Below are 27,594 nucleotides of genomic sequence, written 5' to 3'. Positions count from 1 at the left end.
TTCAGTTCATTGTAGGGTGTCTCCCTCTCTCTTGTGCTCACGTTTATTAGAATTACTACCAACATCGGACATTCTTGTCCCCCCCCCCCCCAAAAAAAAGGTGGAGCTCCCAGGCGAGAAGAAGACCTCGGAGAAGGTGCATGGATGTAGCAAAGGAGGACATGCAGAGGGGATGCTTGGGATAACATGCCCTCTATGACAGGGTGAGGTGGAGGGAGATGATCTGCTGTGGTGACCATGAAAGGAAGCAGCCAAAAGAAGACGAAAAAGAAATAGAAACTATAAATTAAATGGATATTGTGAAGCTGGGTGTAAATTTAAATGCACAAGTTCGTGCTGCATGCAGGTCTGCGTTTTGGAGTCTCCTTTCATTACTCCGGCTAAGCAGGAGTGGCTACAGAACACCTCAGTGTTGTTTGACAGCCATCAAAGAAAACGAAGAAAATTCTGGAGTCTACATGAACTTTTTTTTTTTTTTTTAAATGGGGCACGTCAGAAGAAAAAAAAGGGAGAACCACTGCTCGAGCAGCAAACCCTGAGCGGTACACTGTGGGAATCCCTGCAATTCCCCCGCTGGCCTGCTGGGGCCGCTGTTGACTGTGAAGTGCAGCACGGACGCCATCTTGAGGAGACCCCGATCTCAGCGCTGGGCTGGTGACAACACGCTCATCATGACGGGATTACTCACTTCCAAGTAAAACGGCATCAGTGTTGGGTTGCAGGCGTTGAGCGGAGAGAAGAGGATCTGCCTCGGCGACGGTTCTCCGCTGCAGGCTGTTTTTAGAGCGAGGCCGCGCTGTAACCCGATGGCCGGCTAGCTGCTGTGTGGATACGCCGCGGCCTGCTCGGGAGGAGGAAGGGTGGTGACGGCGCAAAATGCTTCACCGCTGACTCCCAAACAGACAGTCATCCTGCCCAGAGACTCGCTGCGAGTTGGTCAACGAGCACGATGCACTTATAGATTTCTTCGAAAAGGAAAAACGCTCTGTACTTTCAGATTTAGTTTTTATTTATCGCTGTGTGAACGACCCGGACCGCCGTCTTGCGTACCCTGAATCCCCAGCCGGAGACATGTCATCCAACTGCACCAGCGCAGCGCCCATCAGCGCCAGCAAAACCAAGACGAAAAAGAAGCATTTTATAGGACAGAAAGTGAAATTATTCCGCGCCAGTGAGCCCATACTCAGCGTTTTAATGTGGGGTGTCAACCATACGGTAAATACCTGTGCAGTCTGCCCGTGTGCTGTTTGTTTACGCCGCTGTTTTGATTTAGCTAGCATGCTAGCTTGTTAGCCAGCTACCTTCATCTGTCAAGCCAGTTTTGATGCCCTGTAATTGATCTTTTTCATGCGTGGACTCAGCCAAGTATATGACACTGTACTTGGGCTGTAATCCAGCCGTTTTCGTGCAGTTAATAGCGGACTGCTGCCGCCGCTGCCTCCGCGGGTGGCTGTGGCTGAAGCGCGAGTTTTGCGGGGATTTTATTTGGTTAACTTTTGAGAAAATGTGCATATTTGTGATACGTTTTGCGTTTGTATGTGTGTGTAAGAGAGAGAGGGATCATTCAGTGAGCTGCCATCGTAAAATGTGTTCGGTATCTTGTTGCTGTATCGTGAGCTGTTGCTGTAAGTGCGTGCAGGCGTGGGGTGGGAGGGGTGTGACAGGCAGCCGGAGCAGCAGGTTACACAGATTTTCAGCTGCACACAGCTGCTCACAGCAGCCTGCCTATTGTTCAAATAAACCTGCTCTTGAGACTTGCGTTTGCAGCTACCGCACTCCGCGCCTGCGTCCAGTTCGCTGCAGTTTACTCCATCACATCATTTCACTATAAATAGAGCAGAAAATCTATCGCATTCGCTTTTGGACGAGGCTGCCTATGCCTATGAAAAGCTCAGTGAAGGGGCAGATTGGACACCAGTGATGGATGGATGGAGTGGGCTATGCACCAGCAGTTTAGTTCTGCCTGCTGTGAAGGGGCGGTTGCACTCTTGCTTGATTGATGCGCGGAAAAACAACCCCCTGAGGTGTGACACAGAAGTTTTTTGAAAAATATTGTGCCGACTTGGGGAACTCCTGGTGCTGAAATGTTGCTTGTTTGACACACAAAGCTGTCATTTCTTCCCGGGGTCCTGTTAATTTGTGCTCCAGTCATACTTGATTGAATTCTTCATTATTAGACTAACAAAACACAAAGTCTAACAGGTAGTAACAGAAGGGTTAGGATCCCTGGGACATGTTGGCGATCCGGACAGGGAGACTGAATATCCCACTTCATGCTATTTACATGAAGTGCCTGTGCCTGCCTGGAATAGCAAATAAATGCACACTGCTATGGAATTAAGTGAGCTGCTAATGATATGGCTATCACTGCAGCATCTCCATTATTCAGCTGGTGAACTTTGTGTGTGTGTGTGTGTGTGTGTGTGTGTGTGTGTGTGTGTGTGTGTGTGGGAGCAGCACACAAGTCCTGACGATTTGAGGTGTGGGCGGGAAGCTGATTCAAGACATCAAACAGACTTCTCATCAAAGCCTTCGTCTTCCACTCAGAAGTCGTATGCATTTTTAATGCAGCCTGAGCTGTGATGCTGCAGGATTTACTGTTGCTCTGTGTATGAGGTGATGTGAGACATCACCTGTGTGATGTTATTAATCCCCCAACAAAACTCCTTCACTGACATGGACGCGTGACACTGATTTTTAAAAGACAGCGTGAGCTGATCTTGATTTTCTTGCATCACATCGGCGCACACGTAAGGCCTCCGGTATGAGGAAGCTGTCAAACTGGATTCTCTGCATGTTGAAAATCTGGTTTGGAAACTTTGATCGTCATGGGCAAACACCTCTGTCAAATTGAAAATATTGGACTTATCTTTGGTGGCTTGAGGTAAGACTGTAGAGTGCTTTTTTTAAAATTAGAAATCAGCAAGTAAAAGCTAATCTCTGCGTGTGATCAGATAGCAGAAAGTGGTATGACCTACAGCTGATACCAATATTTTATACTAACATTATATTCTCTCAAATATAGATTCAGTTTATGGTGGGGAGGCATACATGTACAGCTCTTTGAGCAATTTTGTAAGTTTTCCCTCTGCAAATACATTACTGATCGGTATGAGTGCTAGCTTCTTCAGTGAGTCTCTCCCCTGCGGATGAAGTCCAGCTCCCCCATCTTGGACTGCAGTGGTCTGAGTTGTGCTCTGCAGCCTTGGTGAGATTGTTGTAGCGGTGCATGGTTGTGTTTACTGTGCCCTCCAGAGCAGGAGGAGCACTATTGATGTGAGCTGGAGTCTAAGAAGTTTGAGCTGAAATATGTTCAACCATTTGGCAAAACATCCACTGGAGGGGAGGGGATCATGTGGGCGGGAAGGGCTGGGGTGAGCTGAACTTAATTTTTTTTTCTTTTTTTTTATGACTCAAACTTTATTAGATTTTAATATTAAAACAACAAAAAACACCCAGAAGATAACAGAGTGGACATTCCCAGTCACAACAACAAAACAAATTGAGAATCGATGCATGTTTCCATCCAAAAAAAAAAAAGATCCAAAATAACATAAATACACAATGATGCCAATATTTCACATAGACCCAATTACAGCTATCCTATTTAGTCCGACCTTAACTACTTTAGCCGAATACGTCACTGACCTGTGTATGAAAAGTAGTTAGCCCATTTGTCGTTATAGTCGTCCAGTCTATTTAATAATAATGGATTGGATTTATACAGCGCTTTTCAAGGCACCCAAAGCGCTTTACAATGCATTCACACACTGGTGGAAGCAAGCTACGGTTGTAGCCACAGCTGCCCTGGGCGAGGCTGCTATATTGCGCCATCGGCCCCTCTGGCCAACACCAGTAGGGTAAAGTGTCTTGCCCAAGGACACAACGACCAGGACAGAGAGCCCGGGGATCGAACCGGTGACCTTCCGGTTACAGATATGCTTCCCAACCCCCTTAGCCACGGTCGCCCACAATCTATATGATAATCTTTCATAAGCTGCCACTTGTCCCAAAGAGGTATACCACTGAGGAGTCGATGAAGCCTTCCACTCTTTCACCAACGGCTTCCTCTCCAGCATAATAGCTGTTTGTACCCAATGAGCAAGAGGAGTGGGTAAGTGACTCAAAGCTGAAGGGTCTCCTAATACGTAAAGACTGTTCATAAATGGGACCCCTTGACCTACAACCTTCTCTACTACGGTGTGAATATGAATCCAATAATCTTGGACTTTGACGCACCCCCAAAGCAAATGTAAAAGTGTGCCGCTTCCCTGCTGGTAGGGCTGCCACAAACGATTATTTTGATAGTCGACTAGTCACAGATTATTTTTGCGATTAGTCGACTAATCAGATCATGCATCCATTGGACGTAAAACATACAGCTTATTGCACCAGCAGCATCTGCTCTTATATAACTATCATTAGCTTTAAGTGTTTAAGGCAGTGGTGTCAAACTCAAATACACAGTGGGCCAAAATTCAAAACTGGAACAAAGTCACGGGCTAACATTAATATTTATTGAAATATATTTATTCCTCCAGATATAAGAATGAATCTTTTCTTATGGACTCAAACACGTTTTGCTGAAAAACTGAATATGGAACAAGCAAAGCTTAATACTAAACAATATATATATTAGCTTTATAATACCAGTAGGCCAGCTCTAGTAATTTGGTGTGGCTTCGCGGGCCACACCAAAGGTATGTGCTAACTAAAAATAAAGACAAGATGAGAGTTTATTAAATTTTAATGACATTTTCAGATTGTTTCGATGGAGTTTAATCTGCTTGACGTTTATTCAGCTGTGTAAAAACTCTTAACTTTAATCTCAGCCAAACCGATTTAATCAGGAACCAATAAAATACTTAAAAAAAGGCAAACAACAACACTTTTAAGTTATCTAAGTGACTTATATATCATGTTTAATCTGAGTAGCGAAAGACGGCGGTGGGTTTGAAAACGATTTGCCGGGAGTCCGGTGTTCTCACGGCTCTAGTGAGCCTTGCCCCCGGCTAGCTATCGAGCTAGCGGTGGGTAACAGACGTCTCTGAAAACGTCGGAGCGCTTTTGAAAATATGTGGTGTCCTGATAAACTGAGCAGATATTTGAGGTTTACACAGCTACATTCTCGCCTGAAAATATGTTAAACGTTTATTTTGTGACCCAGAAAGAATAATAAGAGTAACATTAAAACTAACTAGCTGCCGCCATTGTTGACAACTGAGCTGGGCCGCGCTATGAATTCTGGGACACAGCTTCTTCTTCTTCGGGGTTTAACGGCAGCTGGCATCCTTGTACATGCAGTGCTGCCATCTTCTGTTTCAGTCCGTTATTACACTCTTAAATCCTACTACTTATTCCTGCGTCTTTTGGGATCTTACAAAGCTTCAAACGATGCCTCGACTATTAAATTAGTCTTCAACGATTTTAATAGTCGACGTAATCGTTACTAGACGACTAATCGTGGCAGCCCTACCTGCTGGCACTTCCAGCATGCATCGTCAGCAACCGTGAGGGTGTCCAGTAAACTCTATTTAAAATCTTAAATTGGACCAATCTTGAACGCAATTCACGTGACATTTTTTCAGATTCCTGAGAATGCCATTCCTCCACTGTAAAGCTGAGATTTAAGTCCATTTCCCACGTTCTTTTGAGGGACAGTGTGTTAGGATCAGAAGCTAATAAAAGCATTTTGTAATAAGCTGATGCCTCTTGTCCATGCCCAAAGGTTTTTTTGATTTCCTCCAGAAAGTCGCAGCTTAAAGGGAACTTTAAACCAAATGTGAGCTGAACTTTCAAAATAAGAGCAAGAGGATCGTCTTCCACTAAACTGAACACAGGCGACGTTGGCACTTCATGGGTTCAAACAAAAAAAAGTTACAAAGTAACCAAACATATTCATTTTTCTGCATGACGAAAAACTAAAATTAGACGACCTTTAAAACGTTGATCGCAGTGTTTGAACTTTAAGGAAGCACAAAATTGGTAACAAATTTCAGCGTCTAACATCCCATAATCAGTCAGCAGAGCCAGTATCAGCTGATTATTTGTGCATACCCGACTGTGTTGTTTACTTCCAGTATGAGAAGAACTTATTTCCTCTAAATGGCAGCACCGTGACTGTGTGCTGTCCCTTTTCATCACTCTATAAAGTGATTTATGCGATTTGCAAGGTTTTTTCCGGAGCTCATCACTGCGCTTTTGCTCTGGATGAGTTTCAGTAAATGAGCCGAGTGTCTGGAGGCGCAGCAGCAGCAAGAAAACCTGCCTGCGTGTTCTTTGGTCCCCGAGTTAATCACTGTCAGAGATTTGAAACGGCTTTGAAATACTGAGCTGTGTTACAGGTAGTCGTGGCTTTGTTCTATAAATTAACCTGCACTACTCACTGAGTACTTTGTGTAGGAGTCTGTTTTTTTTGGGGGGTTTTTTTGGTTTTGTGCTCAGATCAAAATTGCAAAAGCCAATATTGCTCCCTTGGTTTGTGTTATTCCTCAGTAATTGTGCAGTCTGTTTGTTCAGCTGTTTGCACTCTTCTTCAGGCTCTTTCCTCATTTCTCTCTCTCTCTCTCGTTCTCACTTCCCTCTTTCAGATTAACGAGTTAAGTAATGTGCCTGTACCAGTGATGCTGATGCCAGATGACTTTAAAGCCTACAGCAAGATCAAAGTGGACAACCACCTATTTAACAAGTAGGTACATCACAGCTTAGGCACAGTCCGTAATCCACAAGTAAACAAAAGTGTCAAGGCTCCAGCAGGGTTCAGAACACCTTCTGATTCTGATAGACTGACTCCTCATAAAAGGACTCTGCAAGTCTGCTCGCTGGTCAGAGATTGCAGGTTGTAGCTTTAACTTTCTGCATTCATGAAATCCTTTCAGAGGTACAAAGCAGCCCTCCGAACGCCCTGGTATCTGAATCCACGGTGAGGATGTTATTGCAGGACGAGGTTGCATTTAGACACATTATTGTTGAAGCTCATCTGAACGCTTTAAATCATCCTCACTGCAAAGTACCAACCTGGGAACACTGAAACTCTGCACTGTTTTCTTAACCCCTGCACGGCTGAGGTAGAGAAATGTGTCCCACGGTCCTGCATGCAGGAGTGGACAAAACAATGTGGAATTAAAAAAACATCACTGAAATATAGCCAATGCTGCCCCAAAGATGAGTCACTTTGTTGCTCACATTTAGCAGTGTTTTGCACCCCCACTAATGAATTCTGTGTAGGTTTTTGTTTGTTTGTTTTTGAGCGTTTGACTCATTATTAAGGTGCAGATGGTTTTGTCTCTTTGCTCAGGTATGCTCGTCCTTTAAGGGCTGCCTGAGCGCTTTTACAGCTGTTATAAAATGTATTTTGTACAGTCGATCTAAAACAGCAGCAACTTTTAATGCCTAAAATCCTTGTAGTATCACATATTACATTATATGCAAGTTATACTACAGGACTGGTTGATTTTAGGGAATAAACATTGGCCAGTATCCTTCACAGTGTTGACACACCTCACCTGGACTGGATCCATTGTTGTAGATCGATCAGCTGAAGGTGGAGCCTTTAGCCCCTTTTCCATTAGTGCCTACTCGGGTCGGCTCGCCTCAGTTTTCAGGGTTTTCTTTAAGTGATCGTACTTGGTACCAGATACTTTTTTTAGCACCTACTCTGCTGGGGTTCCACGCAATCCGAGGTGATCCAAAAGTGTGACATCGACAGACTGCATACCACCGATTGGTTAGTCAGTGTCATGCCTCGATGAGACATGAATGTCGTTTGCGAAAATCAAACCCAACAACGAGGGAAATCGCAAAAAAAAAAAAAACAAAGCCCGAGTCTGACGTAAAGCCGACCGAGCAGCAGGTGTATCGTTGCCTCGATGTTCAGCCTTTGTGTCGTATGCTAATTGTGGGACTCTTGGCTGCGTTGCTATAACGACCCCATGCACATTCGGTGGTACTAGATTGTAATGGAAAACGAGTCGATCCGAGTCGTGCCGTGTTGAGTCGATCCGAGTAGGTACTAATGGAAAAAGGGCTTTTATCGTGAAAGCCACAGATTGTATAAAAGATGGACTTGGACGCCGTGATCTCACTCATTGGATAGTCTGTACCTCACAGCAAGCCTTAATTTTATCCTGATAGTTGATTAAGACATGCTTCAGAAAGCACCAGCAGCACACGCACACAGAAAAGGTCCAGTTTGACTCGGAGTAGCAGAGTTTTGCTCCAGCAGACAGAGACCGGCTCTAACTGCTTCTATGAATCACAGTGGTGACACCCCTAAACCACAGCATCCAGGTGGATACGTTACAAAACCTCACAATATTCAGAGTTATTAGAAAACTATCCATAGAAGCTGAAACTGGTTTTCATACCAACATGCTTAAATTTGCTGTAAACTTTTAAATTTGGAGTCAAAGTTCAACCTGTGTGGAAATTTGGCAGCGGCACATGTAAGTGTTTCCCAGCAGGAAACTGTTCTTGTGTGGCGCAAACAGTAGAAAAGAATAGATGTAAGAGTGCAGCGGTGCATTGTATGTGGAAGGCTCTTAGAGGAACTGTAACTTTTGGCACTTCCACATTGGCTCCATTTCTTTGCTCTGGGTTGAGCCTTCAGTGAAACTAAAATGAATCAGTGTGCTGTTTTGTTTCTTTTTTCAACATCAGCGAAAAAGTTCAGAAGATCTGAACTAGTTAAGTTTCATTTCAGTTTCCAAAGTGCTTTATTTACTCAGGAGAGCTCGTTTCTCACTTATAAGCTGTAAACTGTGATGGTCCATATCCCAGTGCATCAGGCTCTGCAGTGGTTTCAGTGTGAGGACAAGCAGTGCAACATAAAGAAATATTTGATTTGTGGCTGCATTAGTAGCCGCATCACATTATACATGAGCTTTTTAAAATCTATTTTTTTGTTTGTTTTTCATAAGTGATCAGGGCAATAATGCTGTTGAGATCTTTACATTTAAATCAGTTTGAGTGAGTTCTCTGTTTTCTGCCCTTTGCTGTACTGCAAATGACAACTTCACACTATCTCTTTGTTCAGTCTGATTCCAGAGAAGCAGAAATAAATCCAACAGCGAGCAAAAAAAGTTGAAGTCAGTGATTTTTAATTCCTCGTTTTAGATTGTGTTGACTCTGTTCGTCTCTCCTGCCAGAGAAAACCTGCCTAGTCGCTTTAAGTTTAAAGAGTATTGCCCCATGGTGTTCAGAAACCTGAGGGAGAGGTTCTGCATTGATGACCAGGACTACCAGGTGAGACCTCAGACACTGACGCACAAGCAGAAATGTTCATTCGCTCTCACAGGAGCTTAATCCACCTTGTTGCGTTTGGTTTGGCAGAACTCTCTGACCAGGAGCGCCCCGCTCAACAGCGACACCCAGGGCCGCTTCGGCAACCGCATCCTGTCCAGCTACGACCACCGCTTCGTCATCAAAACCGTGTCCAGTGAGGACATCGCTGAGATGCACAACATCCTAAAGAAATATCACCAGGTAGAGGCACCGCTGCGAGGAACTGCAGAGCCAGACTTTTATTGTGATTCATTATCCTAGTATTGAAATGTGCTCACGTGTCGGGTGTGAGGAGAAAAATTCAGGAGCATCAGTTTGTTAAATAATTTCTAATCTAGATTTGAATCTAAAGATAAAGAGAACCTGTTATTAATTTATTTTCTGTCCATGTATTGTTACAGAAATGGTCGAGGTTTTAAATAACGAGGTCGCGTTTGTACAAGTAATCCCTGTGATTATTTAGGTGGCTCTCGCTAAGCCACAGATAATGCGCACAGTAAAATACAGTCATATACGCACGGACAGAAGATTAAAAACCAATAAGTCAAACATGTTGTAAAACAATTGGCTTGTCAGTTTAAAGCCATGCAGGGCTGAAGCCTGTTGTCAAGCAAAATCTGGTGTGAGTCAGTGGTGAAGAATAAAAGAAGAATAACACAACAAATTAGGTGAAACGCCCAGCTTCACTTTTTACCCCTCGGCCGTAAAAGGCTGATGGATTATTGCTGTCGCCCTGCAGGGCGGGCGGAGTGGACACAGGTGTGTGAACGGAAGAACTCGAGAATGAAGCGACGTAGGAGTTTCAAATTGATAGCACAGGTGTTTATACACTCCGGCACCAGTATTTATTTTTTATGATGTCATAGAGAATATAAAAGTTTAGGGACATATCAGCCCCAGCAGATCAGGAAGAAATTAAGCCTGAAGTAGGAGGAGCTAAAACGGATTGCTTGGATCTGCAGCATGGCCATAAGATAAAGAAGGATTATTCTGAGCTGTGAATTGTGCAAAGCTAGCTTAGCAGAGTCCAGGAATAAACGCGTGGCGCTGGAAATGAGCAGAATAATTCCCGTCCCAACAGGAGTGTTGGAGGAGAGCGTGGTCTCTGCCTTTTAAAGTTAAACACAGAAACGAAGCTGCGCTCACTTTTAATCAGCTTGTATTCTGCGTGTATTTGATTCCTCACCCCCACACTTCCTGTTTCTCTCTGTGCTCGCCTCCCCTGGCCGTCTCCAGTTTATAGTGGAGTGTCATGGCAACACGCTGCTCCCTCAGTTCCTGGGCATGTACAGGCTAACGGTGGACGGGGTGGAGACGTACATGGTGGTGACCCGGAATGTATTCAGCCATCGGCTCACCGTACACCGCAAATACGACCTGAAGGTAGGTACGCTGGCTACGCCGCACATGCACACGAGTCTCATCATCCTTTTAGAGAGCTTTACGCCACATTTACGGTCTCGCATACGTTCTTCAAACTCAGTTTCATAATTTGGCTTTCATTTTTTTTAAACTTGAGGGTTATTTAACAATATGTGTTAATTTAAGCACTTGTGGTAAATGGACCCGTTCTTGTAAACTGCGTTTCTACTCTGAGCACTCAAAGTGCTTTTTACAACAGGCCTCATTCACCCATTCATACAAGCTTTTTTCTATGCTCAAGTATTTTCTGACATTTCCATCCATCAGAGAGCAGCTGGGTGTTAGTATGTTGCCCATGGATATTTGGCATACAGACGGGAGCATTGGAGATCAAAACGCCAGGCTTCTAATTAGTAGATGACCTGCTCTACCTCCTGAACTTTTTTTTTCCCTTTGGCAGTAAAATGTTTTTAGACAATAAATCAATTTCATATAGCCAGGAGTCTCCTGGGAACGAAAGCACTGTTTGGGGATCCATGCTCGTGATTATACTGGTATAAAATGCCTTTCCCTCCCCACACACAGCAGACTCTTTGACCAACACATGCAGGGTTAAAGAGATAAACGAGTGTCTCTGCAAATACACAGGCCCATGAGACCCATCTCATTTCAAATCAGACCAACAGCGAGGAACATCTCCCCCCGAATCATGACAAATTCTCAACTCACTATAAAAGCAGCATAAAAATATAAAACTATTGTGTCCAAAGTGTTGTTGAGATGCTGAGATGAAGCTACAGTGAGGGAGATTAAATGTAATGTTTAACTGATAATGCTGTTTTGATTAGCAATCCTGCTGTCATCAGTTCCGCCGATCGTTGTTCATTAGCGCAGCCCTAAACGATGAAGGCCATGACAAAGAGCTGAAACACTTCAACGCAGTTCGGTTGTCTTTATAACTTCTGCTGTTGCCATCTTGGTGTTTTGAAACCGGATGTGAGAGCGAAAGGTCCATCTGAGAAACTGCACAATCATCGATTAATGGCTTGTGACTAACAGCGAAGCCATTAAGAATACCCCAGATAATCTTTTTTGGCTCTTAAAATGACAATAGCTTAGTAAAATGGAATTAATGATCTGCTGAATAAGACTTAATCCCATAAACTCAGGAAGGATTTTTATTGAAGTCACAGAGAAAGGAGGCTGTGGGACTTTTTACCATCCACTTCCACACAAGCTGGAGTCTATTTGGAACCAAGTATCGCCCCCTGGTGGCCAGTAAAAATGGCACGGTGTCTTCATCTTCTACTCACTTGTCTTTTATACTGTCTGTGGGTACAATACAATATATAAAAAACAATAAAGGATTAATCACAATCTGTGCGAAGGTGAAGAAATGATTGATAATTTTTCTTTTAAGGAAGTATTTTTTAATTGAAGGCCATAATTTATAAACTTTAGAAATAAATGTAATCTTAAAACATCCAGTTTCTGTTGCTTTTGGCTTTTCTGTAACTATTAACCAGACAGATTCCTCGATATTTGCATCCCTGATTGCTACCCAAGGATTGAACTAGGTCTGTATGAAGATGACTGTGGATGTAGCTCACTTCTTTAATCGGTGCTTATCGGCACACACCTCCTTTCATGCCGGTATCCTCAGGAGAAAGCATCTTTGTGTTTCTAATACTGACAGCTGTGTGCAAATATGCTGATGCTTCCTCTGATGTGTCTCGCTCATTCTATTTTTATTCTTATTTTGCATCTTTTCTAGGGTTCGACAGTCTCAAGGGAAGCCAGCGACAAGGAGAAGGTGGGCTTTATTTCTGTGCATTGATGTCTGCTGACACGATGGGATAAAAATAGATGGCCTTAGCTCACCCCACAAGCAAACCTGTCATACTGCTGCTAAAATTAAGTGCTTGTATGTAAGCAGATGCTGTCAGCATGATTTGACTTAAATTTGTGTATTTTCTCTGTCACATGGTTGTAATCATGACTGCATGAATATGAATGTTAACATCAGTGCACGCTGAAAGTCAGCAGCCGATGGTGTAGGTGGGCCCCGGCACCTCTGAGTTTTTCATTAGCATTTAAAAACAGGTTTGGTTTGAATATAAAACACGGCTCCTGCTGCAGCTTCATAACACCACCCCCTCTTCTCTTCAGGCGAAAGAGCTCCCCACTTTCAAAGACAACGACTTCTTGAATGAAGGCCACAAGCTGCAGATAGGAGACGACAACAAAAAGTACTTTTTGGAAAAGCTAAAACGGGATGTAGAGGTAAAACACACATTCAGGCTTTCATTGTTCCTGCTCTGGAATGAAACCGCTTCACCCAGCATAAATGCTGAGATTGTTTTTGTTAACAGGCTCCCTGCGCTAAAACGTTATGCATGAGTAAGCCTAAATATAATTTATTTTATGGATTCGTTTATGTAAAGTCTGAACTCCAGTTTGGATCTTTTCTGTTAATGCGCTCTCATTTTAGCTTGTAATCTTAAAACAACCCAAGCGCTCCAATTCAGGCTCTACAGTTAGCATGTTAAATGCACAAGTTCATGACAGTATCATCAGGAAGAGACAGAACAAGTGTGGCTTGTTTCGAAGGGTTGCCAAGAGGAAGGTTCTGATGCTCTGCACCGTGTTTGGAGAAATGCACCTGTCAGCGTGGTGGTGCAGGGGTGATCATGCAGTCATTGAGTGGGCCGTGAACTCTGTATACCAAAGTATTCTAGAGTCATAGTGACAGGACAGTGATGCTAAGCAGAGCAGCAAATCTACATCAGAATGATGACGGGCCACTAGAACTTTTTTTATCGAGCAGACCTCAGTTTGGTTGAAATGCTGCACTGGGGCCTGAAGAGAGCTGTAGCTAAAGAAACGATGTCAGAGACGGATGCAGCCGTACAGAAAACTCTTACTTCAGCTTATTGTTGCTAAAAGTGGTTCATGAGGTGTACTTAATTTTCCACATGACTGCATAAAGCCTGACGAAGACTTTTATTTTCCCCCTTGGCTACAACATGTATTTCTAAAGATAAAAAACTAAAAGTTCAAATCAGCCTCCTGCTGGTATAATCAGTAAATGTTTCTGAAACCTTACTGTCTGTAAACACGGCATGCCTCACTTATTTAACCATCACACCGGTGAGATGAATATTTTAACAGCTGTTACTTGAAATTTAATTTGTAAAATGATTCCAAACGTTAGTCTGAAAGACCGGAACGGCGACTGCTCTGTGCAGAGATGCAGAGGTTTTGAACCAAGTGTTTCCTGTGTGTTTTAGTTCCTGGCCACTCTGAAGATCATGGACTACAGTCTCCTGGTGGGCATCCATGATGTGGAGCGGGCGGAGCAAGAGGAGATGGACGTGGAGGGCACGGGGGAGGACGAGGAGTACGAGAACGACGGGATGGGAGGAGGCGTGTTAACGGGCTCTTTCGGCACGCCTCCCGACAGTCCCGGAAACCCTCTGAACTGCGGCGGGTTTTTCGGCCCCGGGGAGTTCGACCCCTCTGTGGATGTTTACGCGATCAAGAGCCATGACAGTGAGCGCCGCCTTTAACATGAGTGTTATTGAAATTCGCAGCCAGCAGATTAACGCCGTCTTTATCGGCTGTTTTGTTTGTTTTAATAAAATCTCCTCGTGGCGTTCTCCACAGGTGCTGTGAAGAAGGAGGTATACTTCATGGCTATCATCGACATTCTCACACACTATGACGCTAAGAAAAAAGCTGCACATGCTGCCAAAACTGTGAAACATGGGGTGAGTGTTAAGATTAGCGCTCTGCTCGCCACCGACTGTTTGTTTTGCTGCTCAGCTGTGTGCCGCTGTAAACACGACGAGACAAAAGCTGCCCAGGCGTGGCCCCGTGGACTGAAAGCCTTTCTTTCTAACCACCACCTCCTTCCTGATGACGTTAATCACATGGCGCGATTGATCGCCGCAGCCTGTAGTCTAATGTCTCTGTCATTTAAAGACTGCTTTTATAATTATTATCGCTTTGTCTGACACAGTCACCGTGGTAACAGATTTTGTGTGTGGTTTTCCCTGAAAGGTTTGTTGTTGTTTTTTTCCTCTTGAAATGTGTGGTGCTGTGTACTTTATCACATGTGTCACTTCATCTAAATCGTGTTTATGTTTATTTTTTTGTTCCCAGGCGGGGGCCGAGATCTCGACAGTGAACCCGGAGCAGTACTCCAAACGATTCTACGAGTTCATGTCCAACATCTTATCGTAAACATCATCTTCCAGTCCAGCCAGCTGGTCTCTCCCTGTCAGATCTGTCAGATGCCACGCCCACGCGCACACACACGTTTCTCTCCTCCCTCACCTCAGTGTAGGTCAGTCTCCCATCGTTAAAACTAAACCACCTCTCCTCAGCATCAAGCCTGTTACACTATCCCGACTCCACCTGTGAACCCCTCTCACTGAATTTGGTTCCTGGTATTCTCCCTGTGGTGTTTTTCTTAAAAAACAAACAAACAAATAAACAAACAACAAAAAAAGAACCTGCTCTCCTTCAGCCACCTTGTTGCTCCTCACGCCAGCACGGAAACTGTCTCACTAATGCCTTGAATGAGTGTGTCAGCTTCAGCAGTTACCAGTTCGTTAGTAGAGTCTCTTTAGTTTCTGTTCATGTTGTTGTTGTTCCTATAATTTCTATTAGACATACACGCACACATGCAGCACACACGCAGATGAAGAAAGGTCTGATTGCATGGCAAACTCTTCGACAGTCGCCATCAGGCTTCTCTCTCGGTAACAATTTTTCTTTTGTTTTTTTTACAAGTTCTTCTGATGGATTTGGAACGACAGGGTGATGAACACATGAATATATAATGGTGTATTAAGTAAAAGAATGCAATATCAAAAAAATGCATGGCTGACTTGTACATGAGACTCCACCAGTTGAAACATCGAACCACTGAACTTGGCATCTGAGTGTTACGACTAAAACTTTTTAAAAAAAGGAAAAAAAAATCCGTGTTTGAATGTTCTGTTGCCATATTGTTTCTGAATATTTTTCCAATTTAACCGTGAACTTGGTGGAGGTCGGTCAAAGAGGACAAAAAAACAACAAAAACATTCACTTTAAAAAGGGGAATTCTGCAGCAAATACTTGTTTTATTACCATAAGGATCATTTTTATATCTTGTTTACATTAATGTAGCAACTTTGTGTTTGTATACAGTATTGTTTTGTTACCAGCAGACATTAGGAAAAAAGGTTACTTGAAAATGATTCATTGCATATTAAAGGGAGTTTTATCTTGTTTTTGTGGTTTGGCTGTGCTTCTTTCTGCTTCTTGGGTCTCATATTTGTAACACTTGGCTTTGGTGGGTAATGGATTACATGTAATCTGATTACTATACCAATAAGAACTATTAGTCCAGACTGCATTTACACTAGTGAATCTATTATGCTTTTTTTCTTATTGCTATACTGTTACAAACTCTTTACATTAAGAAGCTGTTTTGTGAGCGTGTCCAGAGGCCAGATGGGCACCATTAATCCAACATGCTGTTGGATGGCAGGTGAAAACTTCCTGCCTGATTTTGACTCTGGAACCAGGAAAAATTCCAGTTTGCTTTAAACCCAGGCTGTCATCCCAACGGTCTGGGGGTCATTTGGATGATTTTGGAAAATGTGAAAATTAGGAGGGCAAAGTATTTTTGTTTTGTCAACTCTACAGCCTTACATGCCCTGTGGCTCAGCTGAAGAAAAACTGTTAAATGACAGAAGTGTTCATGTTTGAGTATTTACTACATGCATATAAAAATACAGTAGGTTCACAGTAAGAACGGGATATTTTTGTGAATTGGCATGAAACGTTTTTGATTACTGGGCAGTCTCTGCATTTTTTGTATGCATTTCCTGTGATTTACTACAGCAGTATTTCTTTTATAATGTGGAAAAAAATTGTTGAAACTGCACTTTTTGTAACTTGGGGATTAAATGTGTACTACTTTAACAAATAAAAGTTTTTTTCCTTTTTTATAGGTAATGGCTTTACTGGTCCAGCCCTCTTGAGCTCATATTGACATTATGTGAGTTTAATATTCTGTAAATGGCATTTTAAGGGGCTTGTTTTCTTTCTGTGCTTTTTCAACATCTTTCCCACTGGTGCCTTAAACTACATCATCATATTCTGTGGGAGACTTGTGTGCTCTTGGTGAGCTTTCCTGGAAGGTGTGCCTGATTGGACTTGAACCCTCAACTGCTCTCCCACTACTCCACACAGGTGTGTTATCAAGGGTGAAGGTCTGAAGGAACAAGTGGCACAAATGTCAAAGGTGAAGTCTAAACTTTGTGGTTCACCCTCAATCCTTAAAAATGTAATTTGTTAGAGCATTTTAACAACTCATCAAGGATTTTGATGAGCTCATTCAATCAGTTTGCGATTTCACTTTGAGGCATTGATTTCGACAGTGAACTCGATTTCTAAGATTAGAAGCAACTTTAAACAAGATCCTCCAACAATGACATCGGTCGTGTTTATTGTTTAAACCTAAGTTCATTTATTGAACAGTGCGAATGAGGAAAGAGACACAATACAAGGATTTCTTATTATTTTTGTACAAAATATCTGAGTTAATGACGTATGAAGAGAAGAAGGAGCTCTAGTCCATCCTGGCCTTCAGGGTTCGTGTGGTGATCTTGTCTTTCTCACTGCCAGACAAAAGAAAACAGCTGTCAATCACTGCAGACTCCACCCAGCAGCTCTGCGCTGTGCTCAGCCCCAAAATACATACTTTGTTATGTTCGTCATGTGGACTGACTTGTATGCACATAACTGCTGATTGGGTAACACTTCTACAGATTCATCTAACCTTTTCCTACTTCTGGACCTCATTGACCAACAACCCTCTGTCAGTCATCTTGTCTTGAGCTGAACTAAACAGACTGAGCTGTCAGGGAGGGGTGAAAACACTGCTGTAAACCAACGGTGTGATTTATAGCAAAAAATAAATTGATCTTTGTAGCAAAAATTAGTGCAAACATGTCATTTTTTCATAATTGCTGGAAGTCTAAATCATATTGAGATTTAAACTTCTGGTCATTTAGACAATTACCAAAACACAAAGGAGAGGGAAAAAAGTTAAAGCCACGCAGGAAAGGTGAAGAAATAAATGAGGAGTATTAAGAGGGGAGACTGAGGTCTGTCTCTTGGTTGCTTAGTTACAGACAAAGAACAAGCAGCATAGAAATGATGGATCTTGTGGATGTGTACCACCACTATAAGATTAATTCTTCTCGGACCCCTCATTCAGGGAAAGCCCCACCTGTTACACCAGCCATGGCTGAAAGACAGTGTGGATGCAAACCTGCACGCCATACTTACATGACATGTACGACGACTCCCATGCCAGAAACTGCATCTCGATCAACTGCATTCAGCATTGCCTGGGAGATGGTCTCAAACAGATCATCCGGCTCCTGCACGACCAGAACAAAATTCAAATCAACACTCATTAGAGTTTCAACACCTCAGAAGAATTACTGCGTCTTTAATCACCATGTTGCGTTTAAATTCCTTGGATGTTGAACAGTGTAAGTTAAAACTACAGATATTTAAATTTAAAAAGAAAGAAAAGGTAAGCTCACTAACAATCCTGCAGACTTATCTGAACACAAATAAACTAAACCCAAGTACAGGTGGTTTCAGGTTTAATACTGACCATATCCGGCTCCCACAAAGATTCACACATGCCGTACATCTGCTCCGAGCAGGTGCCGCTCACAACAAAGTCCTCTGTCACCATGGGGCAGCCAATCAAATCCAAGGAGCAGATGAAGGGTTCAAAGGTTTTAGGATCTAATCCGGCGATCACAGGCTCGATGTAGTAAGGCCCAAACCTAATGAGAGAATCAGACATGAAGAAGTGTCCAGCATTCCCACATTCGCATTAAAGTACTGACTGGACCGAGCTCAGACTCCAGGAGTACGTCGTCCAATAGATTGTTGTGCAAGTATAAACACAGAACATCACTGAGGTGACCTTTTGAGTTCATTGTTCAAACAAACTGGCAGAAACAAAAGACAAATTAGTATTCATGCTTTCGGCAGTTCAGTGTACTCACCTCCTTTCATACAGCAGGTTGGACACCATGCTCATGAAGGTTTTGGGTTTGATCTGGCGACCCTCCTTCAGCTCATACAGGTTGAGTCTGAATTTCAGCCTCTGGGCTCTGCAAAAAGGGATGGATGACAAGAAATCATTCGACCACTGATCTGTCCTGATTCAGCATCAGAAATTAGTTCAGTAAAGTCTGTTACTACCATCTTCTGCTATCAAACACGAAGACTGTGGTAATTAAATTTGGGTGGTTTCACACTCAATGTTTAGTCTGGTTAAACTGGACCCTGGTTAATTTTTCTCCCATTGACATGACTTTGTAGTTATTCCCAGGTACAGGCTGAGACAGCAGGAACAAACCCTTTAGGAAGAGCTGCTGCCAAACTGTTAAGATGTGATCATAAAATACATCAGCAGCAGGCTGAGAGATGATCCAGCTGTGCCAAATATCACATATATTTAACATCATTCAAAAAAAAAAAAATTGGTCTCTGAAGTGAGGGTGTCTCATTTAGTTAAGACTCCTTGTGTGCAGGTGGATGAGAATAAAACATGAGGAAAGGACACAGAAAAATCACTTTTTACCCTTGTATTTAATTTCTTTCAACATATTTTGCTTCACTTCAAACTTTAAGAAACTGAGCTGAAAGTTCGCAAACCAATGAGCTGATTCCGAGCAGAGCAAATAAAATACAGGCATAAAAAAGACATTTTGAGAGGACGAGATTCCCACTCACACTGTCTGAACATCTGTCGCCAAACCAGCCAGCCCGATGTACAGCCTGTCTCCCATAGGGAAGATCTTCTGGAAGTCTGTCGTGACCATCTGGGCCTGAATGCCAAACCTCCGGTCTGCTGCGATCGCCACGCAGTTCTTCCCCCGCATGGCCATGACAGCCCCGCCATTATATGACATAATAGACTGGGAGAGGAGAAGAGGATGGAGGACAAAAATGGATCAATCACCTGATCAACCAAATCTATAAAAGGGTCACATCACCTCAAATGACTGGGGTCATCAGATTTGCCTGAAGATTTTTTGGTCCAAAGTTTGGATGAACATGAATATCTGAAAAACTACTAAAGATAAAAGTCTCATACTTTCACTGTCTCCTCTTACCATAAAACTGAATCAGGGGAATGTACATGCTTAAAAACTGGGTATCAAAAATGACAAACATGTATACAGCATGTATAACAAATCAATTTCTGTGTTTTAGTTAGAATACCACCAAAAAAAAAGTCCTGGATTTTGTTCTATTAGGATTAGACGATCTACTGACATCTACTGATATTTTTTTTGTGGTATAACTTGTCATATTCGTATTTTCTCCCTTTCTGTGTCTAAAAAGTATCTAAATGTATTCTGTTTTTTCTGTAGAAATAATAGTCTTGACTTGGCTACAGTGGAAAAATAGCGTTTATTTAATACATTATAAAATCAAAAGCAAAACGTATACTGACTAAGCAGAAATTTTTAACACCAAAAAGTGTAACTCTCACAAGAGCTACCATCTTACCACATAAACAGTAAGAAAGTGTGTGAAATATTGCATGTATACATTTGTCAATTCATGAGGTTTTCTAGTGGAGAACAGCGCTCCTGAGATGCAGGTTGCTGATGCTTGCTTCTGACAATAGCTTTAGAAAATCCAGTTTTAACTGTTTTCATCGCTTTAAAGTTTAATCTGTCAGTGTCTGTTTAATCTTACAGTGTCTAGTGAGCTTTGGCTGAGACTAAACACGCTCACTAGCGTTGAAAAACGAAATACACTAAAACCAAAGCCAAAAAAGTGAGTTAAAAAAAACAATCCTGCACAAAAATCAACGCTAGCTCAAGAGTAGCAGAAGCTAAGCTTTTAGCTTCCAGGTTTTCTCTAGTTTTATTCTCCAGAATCGAGAGCTAAATTATTCATTAGGACATTATCAGTAATTAAATAATGATTTACTGTAAAACTAACTTCGCATTTTCCTCAGAATTAATTCAGATGTTACCGGTAGGTAACTTTAGTGACCATGCTAAAGATGTCTGATGCTACCGTTGTTAGCTCAAGTCTCTGTTAGCCTACAAACTCAGTTTAATATAATTTTTATCCAACCAGCCGCGCGGATGTTAACTTATTTTTAATGTTCTTACCATTGTGAAGGCGCTGGTTTAGATTCCTAACTGCTAAAACGGACAAACTCTGCTGCTTCCCAGCTTTGTGAATGATTGCCGTTAGCTTCCGACAGTGACTACACGATTTAGAAACACGAGATCACACTAACGATCTACATACGTAACGGAAGCCTTCAGATATGATTGGCTGACATCCTCAGCGATGTGCAACTGTGATTGGGTGAGAAATGCAGCGTGACCAAAGCGTGCATAGTTTGGTAGAGGCGCGTTAAAGCGAAATTGAAACACAGCGGAGCGGTAAGGTAGTTTAAAACTGTGCTGTCACTCCCCTGTAAACACAACAGGTTAAAATAAGGCTTAGGCAGTTAGACATACAGTTTAACCCAGAGCTAAAAATGTCGTGAACTAAAGATTACACTTTATTTGATCATGAACGAGAAAAAAATAAATAATCCACTGTAATTACACGTGTACAATCACTTCATGTGACACAGCCACCATATAATAGAGAGAGGTCAGCTAATCTTTTTTTTATTATTATTTTGCCATACAATAACACTTTTGCTGCTCATCATACGCCACATAACCTGCAGAACAATTTATTCCAGCTGAGGATAGTTGCCATAAGGTGAAAGCAAACACATGGCCTTACTGGAGATTTATGCTTCAGTCTATGCTGCAAACTACAGCATAACCTGACTTTCCAGGAAATCTAACTACACCTTTGGCGGTCGCAGCCCACAATGAATAAGAATGGCACCAATAATGATTTCATATAAGGACTCACAAATGTCAGCAAATTCCTGGAGGGAAATTCTGAAATACCAGAATGGAGAGGAGGTAAAAAGAAGTGGAAAAACTTGAGGGACAAATATGTTTGCTCCTGAGAAAACGCTGATCACACAGGGATCCAAGATGGGAAAAAGTCCCAGGATTTTATTTGTATCTGCCGTGGCTGGCACTGTATATAAGACACAAGGATATGACCACACAGTAATTAAAACATAATGCAGCAGCAAAAGCATGAATGCTGGCAACATCAATGGCCTCTACAAAGATTCCTCACAGAAGTCAAAAGTTGGGTTTTTGATTTGGCTCCTGGGACTTGAATTAGTGGAGGGGAGAACAGGTAAAGCTGTATGTGTTAAACTCTTAGGAGCTTGGAAAGAAAAGCATCTGGACTTCTTTTATTGAAGATGTTTCACCTCTCATCCAAGAAGCTTCTCCAGTTCTAAGAGCGATTGGTAGAGAGCCTCAGATTTTAAGCCCTATGCCAGTGTCCCCAAGAGGGTCATGGACTTCCTATTGATCCTCTACCTAATCATACAAGCCAAGACCCACTGGTGTGGGTCAAAATCAGCCAAGTTTTCAGGTGAACCCATTGTGAAACCTAGCCCGCCCTATCATGTGATTTCCTGAGGTCAAATGGCCCAGGATGTTTGTGGGCATTACGGCTTCCAGGAAGGGATCTCAAAACTGGATTATAGGTGGCAGGCAGTTGGTGCCGTAAGCCACTGCCTCTGTTCAAAGATGGCCATTCACAGTGGACATAGATGGCTTCTTTCACTCCTCTTTCAAACCATCTGTCCTTTCCTCCAAAATGTGAACATTGGCTTCCTCGAAAGAGTGACCTTTGTCCTTTAGATGCAGATGGACAGCCGAGTCTTGTCCCATTGAGGTGGCTCTTCTATGTTGTGCCATGCATTTATGAAGTGGCCGTTTGGTCTCTCCAACATAGAGGTCTGAGCATTCCTCGCTGCTGTACAGCAAATACTATGTTGTTAAGTTTGTCTTTGGGATGAACCCATTTTTGTCTGAGTGTGTGGCTGGGTCTGTGTTAAACAGCAACTTTCAGAAAAGAAAAATGATGCAAGTACTGCTGCTGTGTCTGCTGAGCTTCACGGAGTGCTCTTGATGCTGTTGGTCCACTAATGCAATTGTGACAACCTTTATGGTTTGCAGTGAGATACAGAACTTTGGTTTTGGGCAACTGTTAACATTTTCTTGGTTAGTTTGCATGAATTAGCTGGTCTGTGTGATGTGCTTATACAGGTCATTGACTAAGCTAGTTAACTATTATATAGTTACATAACTGCTTTACTTTGATTTCAAATGAGCTTTACCATGCTAATATATTTATTTTGTCACATTTTATTCTCTTTCCACTCTCTTTATTTGATCTGTTTGATGTTAACTTTCAGGTGCTAAGTAAAGGAATTTCCCCACTTCAGGGTATACAAAGTATATTTTCTCTTAAATAACAGTCTATGATCAGTGACAAGTGGCATTTAAAAAAGAATGAATAGTACAAATCCAGAAATGTAGTTTTTATACCATTTGTTACTCACAGTACCAAACGAATATTACAAAAGCATTTGAGATAAGAAGTCCTATCAATATGTAAAAACAAAAACAGTAAATTGCACAAACTTACTTTAACCTTATAAACAGTTATTTGATTTGAAGAAAGTAGCTAAAACACATGAAGTAACAACAGGCCTTTTGTACTGTACATATGAATACTATGACATCTGCTTTTCAAATTAAAAGCCTGTGTTTGAATTCCTGACAGGCTCGCAGCTCACCTGCCCCAGTCAAAAAATGGTGTGTGGCAGTCTTTTTAGTCAGTTCATTGACTGTAATGTGATTTTTTGTCTTTATCGTTTCATGAAGTTTTCCAGGGAGGCTGGCGTCCTCTGAATGGAGTGGATATTTCTCTTCACTCTGTCCTCTAAGGAGGAGCTCGCGGCACTCTCCAGCTTCATGTTGCTGCAAGATGACAAAGGTCAGTTACTGAAACTTAAAATGCACAAACACACACAAATAACTGATCTGATTATCAGACTTGTGTCCACAAACATCACACTCTGAACTTACTGGATGAAGCCAGCGTGGCGGTCATGCTTGGCGTTTTGTTCCCTCTGCTTCTCCTGCTCGTCCTGCCTCTTATAGCGCTTCACATTATTCTCCCTGTCTTCCTCCCGCTGCTTGGCTTGGTCCATCATCTCACGCCTCTTTCGCTCCATCTCCTCTGCAGAGAGCTTCCTACATCAGACAGAACAACATGGAAAATTAACCAGTTCAGCCTGGGTGGTGATAAAGATGAGATTTTATGTAACATGTTACAATTTAAGCAGCTCATCTGCTCATCTTAACACACGTATCACAGTTACAACATCGATAATATTTACAAGTGCTTGCAAAAAAAAAAAAAAAAAAAGAGCAGATCAAAGCAGTTATTGCAATATTTAATCAGTTATCATACAAATACGTTCACAAACATACTTTTTGGAGATGTGTACACTCTTACTTGGGCACGTGGTTCCTCTGTCTCTGGTAGCGGTCCTTCTGTGGGCTGGGAGCTCTAGGTTCCTGCTTCTTTTCACTCCGATGTGAGGAGGATGAAGAGTAGGAGCGGCTGTCCTTGTAATTCCTGTGAGGTGATCGGGATCGGCTCCTCTCACGCCGCCCTGAGTGACCGGAGGAGGTCGAGGTCTGTTGATATCTGTCTGTTGGGAACTGAGGGAAAAGACCAATAATCAGCAACACATTTCAGGAGGGTCTCCCCTTACAGTGGATTGGGCCAGAAACCCCCAAGAAAAAGAAAAGCTGCATGCTGCTTTTAAAAAACAAAACAAAGAAACAACAAAAACCCAACAACACTTGCAAAGAAACTTTAGCTCCCTGGTCACCGGGAGTCCCTTATTTCTACTTGTTGAAGGCTTTCAACTTCTACTCTCGTGCTGTGTGTGCAGCTTACACAGAGAACTGTGGGTCAGAATGGCAGAATGTGAACACACTCATGCATGCATATTAAAGTTTTCCAGGCATGCTGAAGAAGGTTAATATTTTGTGGATATTTATAAGCATATTTACTAAAAACACTTTAAAGATGAAGCGATTGGTTTTGCCAGTGCACATCTGATTAATCACTTCCACACCAGTTACAACCCACTCATGATGCAGAGAGTTTCCCTTAATTTGGAACTAATGAAGCAAAGCATGACTCTACCCTTTAAACTGATGAGCTTTGCTGTTTAGTTATGGCACCTTTACTTTTCACAAATACAAGCTTGAACTTAAGACACTCCGCAGACTTTCCCTTTAGAGGCTCTAGGACTGTTTCCCACACAGTGGATGTCTCAGAGATCAGATGCTGAAAATGCAGGATAAGTCATGTGCATGTGTGTGATCACAGTAGCTGTGGTACAGACCTGTAGACCATAGCCTGGATGATGATGATGATGAGAATGAGATTTGGTGTCTGAGGAGTTGTCTCGTGGGTGTGACCTGAAAAACGAATAAAAAACGATATATAAAAAAAGTGGTACTTATGAGCAATTTGCTGGTTTACACAGAAGTCTCATAACATACTGCAATCATTTCTGAAACAACCTCTTTACTAGCCTGTGTTTCTTCTCATCGTCTTCCTCCGAGCTCGAACTTGAACTCCTCTTATGCTTCTTTTCCTTCCTTCTGTCTTTGTCTCCTTTCTTCTCCTTCTTCTCCTTCTTCCTCTTCTTTTTCTTGTCTTTCTTGTCAAGGTTTTGGCGAAGCTATTTAAAAACAACCAAACAAATACAAATATTTACATGATAGAAATCATCAGCCTGTAATAATAATGCTTTTTAGGATGTTATATCTCATTAACCTACACCGATACCAGCTTTTTGGACCTTAACGTTACCATTTCTTTAATTTTCTTCATCTTTACTGGATTAGTCAGGACTTCTCTCTTCTTTGCTTCCTCACGTTTCCTTTACAACACCAACAAAACGCAAACATGATCATCTGCAAATTTAACAATATCTTCAGAACAAATCAAAAGAGAATGGCACGTTCACTCACCTGATTTCAAACAGGGGGTCTTCCCTGATCTTGGCAGCCAAATCGAGGCTGGAGGCAGGGGTGGCGGGGTTAAATATGGACCCAGGCAGGAGGCCTGTCTCAGCTGAGGGACCGCTCTCTGGCTCCTCATACTGGTCAGTGATCTGCTTGTCAATGGGGCGCCCAAGCAGGTACTCATCCCTGGACACCTGACCGGCAGGGCCCTGGTACATCCAGTCCAACCGATCATCTTTTTTTCTGTCACCATCCAATAAAAGTACAGCATATCTCAGACACAACGTTCCTCTTTGAACCATTAACTTATCGTTCCTCATAACACAGGAGATAACTCACTTTAAGACGCCGGTTTCCTCCGCATATTTTGTCATTTCCTCTCGGGCTCGCTCCTCCTTCAGCTGCTTCTGGAGCTCCTCGATCTTTTTACGTTCAGCCTCATGTTTCTGCTCAGCTTTCCAGACACGCTCAATGTTTTTCATAGTCTGGGGGTGCCAGCTCTTTTTCAAGTTCTGGTAGAAAACACGTCAAAACCATCAACGGCTACATCATTGGAAACCACCAGGAGCTCCCTTTTAGTAGACAATAACTAGCCGAAGCCTTTAATATCTATAGTTCTTAATTTTAATTATTTTATTCTACCGCAATGATCCAAATGTTATTTGACAACAAAATCTATAATATTTCATATCTATAAGTACATTCTACACAGAAAAATAAGTAAAATATTTATTAAAGGTTTCTGATCTAAAAATGTACTCATATTTATAATCCTCAACTAGTTCAGAATAAGAAGACCGAAATTAAAGGAATTATAGCCGAACTTAACTATGCTTCCTACAGAATTCCAAAAGCTTTTAATTCAAGCCCTAAATGTCTGTGTATGACATGTAAGCAAACATCTATAAATTAACCATTAATTTCAATGGAGTTTGGTATTAGCGTTGTTTCTTCCCCGGCGCATGCGCCCGTAGTAAAAGATTAAGACTCAGACTTACCAGATCGCCGCCTCCCATCTTGAAAAACGTTTCTTTTCAGTCCCAAAGAGAAATGGAAATGGCCAAAACTGACCGTTAGCGACTGAAGGTGAAACCACCAAAGTTTTTCACCAGCTGGAAAATGGAGCTGCCGACGCTTGAGTGTGACGCGTTTTGTGTATATCCTGTTTTTAATATTTCGTCTTCCGGTTTTAGCTCATGGTGCTTTCACTGGTCCTTTAAAAAACTCAGTTAAATAAGGTGCTTTCGGTGGCAAGCATAGACTACATGTGTAAAATCTTTATTAAAATTATATATGTGTGTATTATTATGTTACACATATAGGTTTCTATATTAAAGGCACTATTATACATAGTTATTTTTAAAAGAAAATGAAACCGATATACAGTCTACTGCTGAAACTGACTTAAAATTACAACAATATATTTTGTCCAGCTAAGAAGCCTTTAATGAAGCCATTAAAATCCTGCCATGAGTTCTGCCTGTTTAAATATTTATCTAAGAGCCGTATGTTGTCCCTGAACGCAACACCCTCAGGGGGTTAATTTGGGTCATTTAGACTTTCATCCTTAGATGCGTCTTACCAAGATTTACGGTGTAAAATATGACTAAAACTTCAAAGTAATAAAATCTCCCATCAAAGGTGAGTCATAAGTAATTTTTTTTATATTTTCCAGAAAAACTATTTTTTACCAGTCAAACTGACAGTTCTGAAAGTAACCATTTCCACACAATTAATTATTAAAATATTTTGTTTTTAATCCTTTAGTAGGAAATTTTTATTTTTAAATCAATGTTTGCCTTACAGTTTATTATTTTAGTTTGATTTAAAGAATGTCTGTATTTTATTACAGACCTTCTGTCAGGTTGTGTGGCCAAACAACTGTTTGTTTGTTTCAAAGCTT

At 41.9% G+C, this 27,594-nt stretch overlaps 3 protein-coding genes across 4 annotated transcripts; 1 reads left to right on the top strand and 2 right to left on the bottom strand.

Moving 5' to 3' along the window:
• Window positions 1-590: 590 nt before the first annotated feature.
• Window positions 591-15,924, top strand: LOC146708511 (phosphatidylinositol 5-phosphate 4-kinase type-2 beta-like). The gene is made up of 10 exons (XM_085460444.1): window positions 591-1,215; window positions 6,591-6,688; window positions 9,147-9,243; window positions 9,331-9,483; window positions 10,519-10,665; window positions 12,419-12,457; window positions 12,814-12,927; window positions 13,935-14,196; window positions 14,311-14,414; window positions 14,809-15,924. Exons 1-10 carry the CDS (start codon window positions 1,072-1,074, stop codon window positions 14,887-14,889), a joined length of 1,239 nt encoding a protein of 412 aa, XP_085316570.1. The 5' UTR covers window positions 591-1,071; the 3' UTR covers window positions 14,890-15,924.
• A 1,197-nt stretch (window positions 15,925-17,121) lies between these two features.
• On the bottom strand, window positions 17,122-21,014 carry psmb3 (proteasome 20S subunit beta 3). The gene is made up of 6 exons (XM_085460445.1): window positions 20,868-21,014; window positions 19,468-19,652; window positions 18,735-18,842; window positions 18,332-18,509; window positions 17,995-18,089; window positions 17,122-17,321 (listed from the first exon to the last, which is right to left on the bottom strand). The coding sequence occupies exons 1-6, from the start codon at window positions 20,868-20,870 to the stop codon at window positions 17,273-17,275; spliced, it is 618 nt and encodes a 205-aa protein (XP_085316571.1). The 5' UTR covers window positions 20,871-21,014; the 3' UTR covers window positions 17,122-17,272.
• Window positions 21,015-23,161: 2,147 nt separating this feature from the next.
• Window positions 23,162-26,865, bottom strand: cwc25 (CWC25 spliceosome associated protein). 2 transcript variants are annotated; one of them, XM_085460442.1, is made up of 9 exons: window positions 26,690-26,865; window positions 26,031-26,203; window positions 25,698-25,934; window positions 25,537-25,606; window positions 25,245-25,405; window positions 25,064-25,139; window positions 24,160-24,368; window positions 23,727-23,894; window positions 23,162-23,618 (listed from the first exon to the last, which is right to left on the bottom strand). In XM_085460442.1, exons 1-9 carry the CDS (start codon window positions 26,705-26,707, stop codon window positions 23,507-23,509), a joined length of 1,224 nt encoding a protein of 407 aa, XP_085316568.1. In that variant the 5' UTR covers window positions 26,708-26,865; the 3' UTR covers window positions 23,162-23,506. The 2 variants fall into 2 exon arrangements, with proteins under 2 accessions (XP_085316568.1, XP_085316569.1); XM_085460443.1 differs by having other exon boundaries at window positions 25,257-25,405.
• Window positions 26,866-27,594: the final 729 nt, after the last annotated feature.

This window comes from Copadichromis virginalis, linkage group LG6, assembly GCF_057382275.1.
Source record: "Copadichromis virginalis isolate Kocher_CV1m ecotype Utaka linkage group LG6, C_Virginalis_male_GT1.1, whole genome shotgun sequence".
Classification (NCBI taxonomy): domain Eukaryota; kingdom Metazoa; phylum Chordata; class Actinopteri; order Cichliformes; family Cichlidae; genus Copadichromis; species Copadichromis virginalis.
The sequence above is the reverse complement of the archived record's forward strand: the minus strand, read 5'-3'. Positions and strand labels throughout refer to the sequence as shown.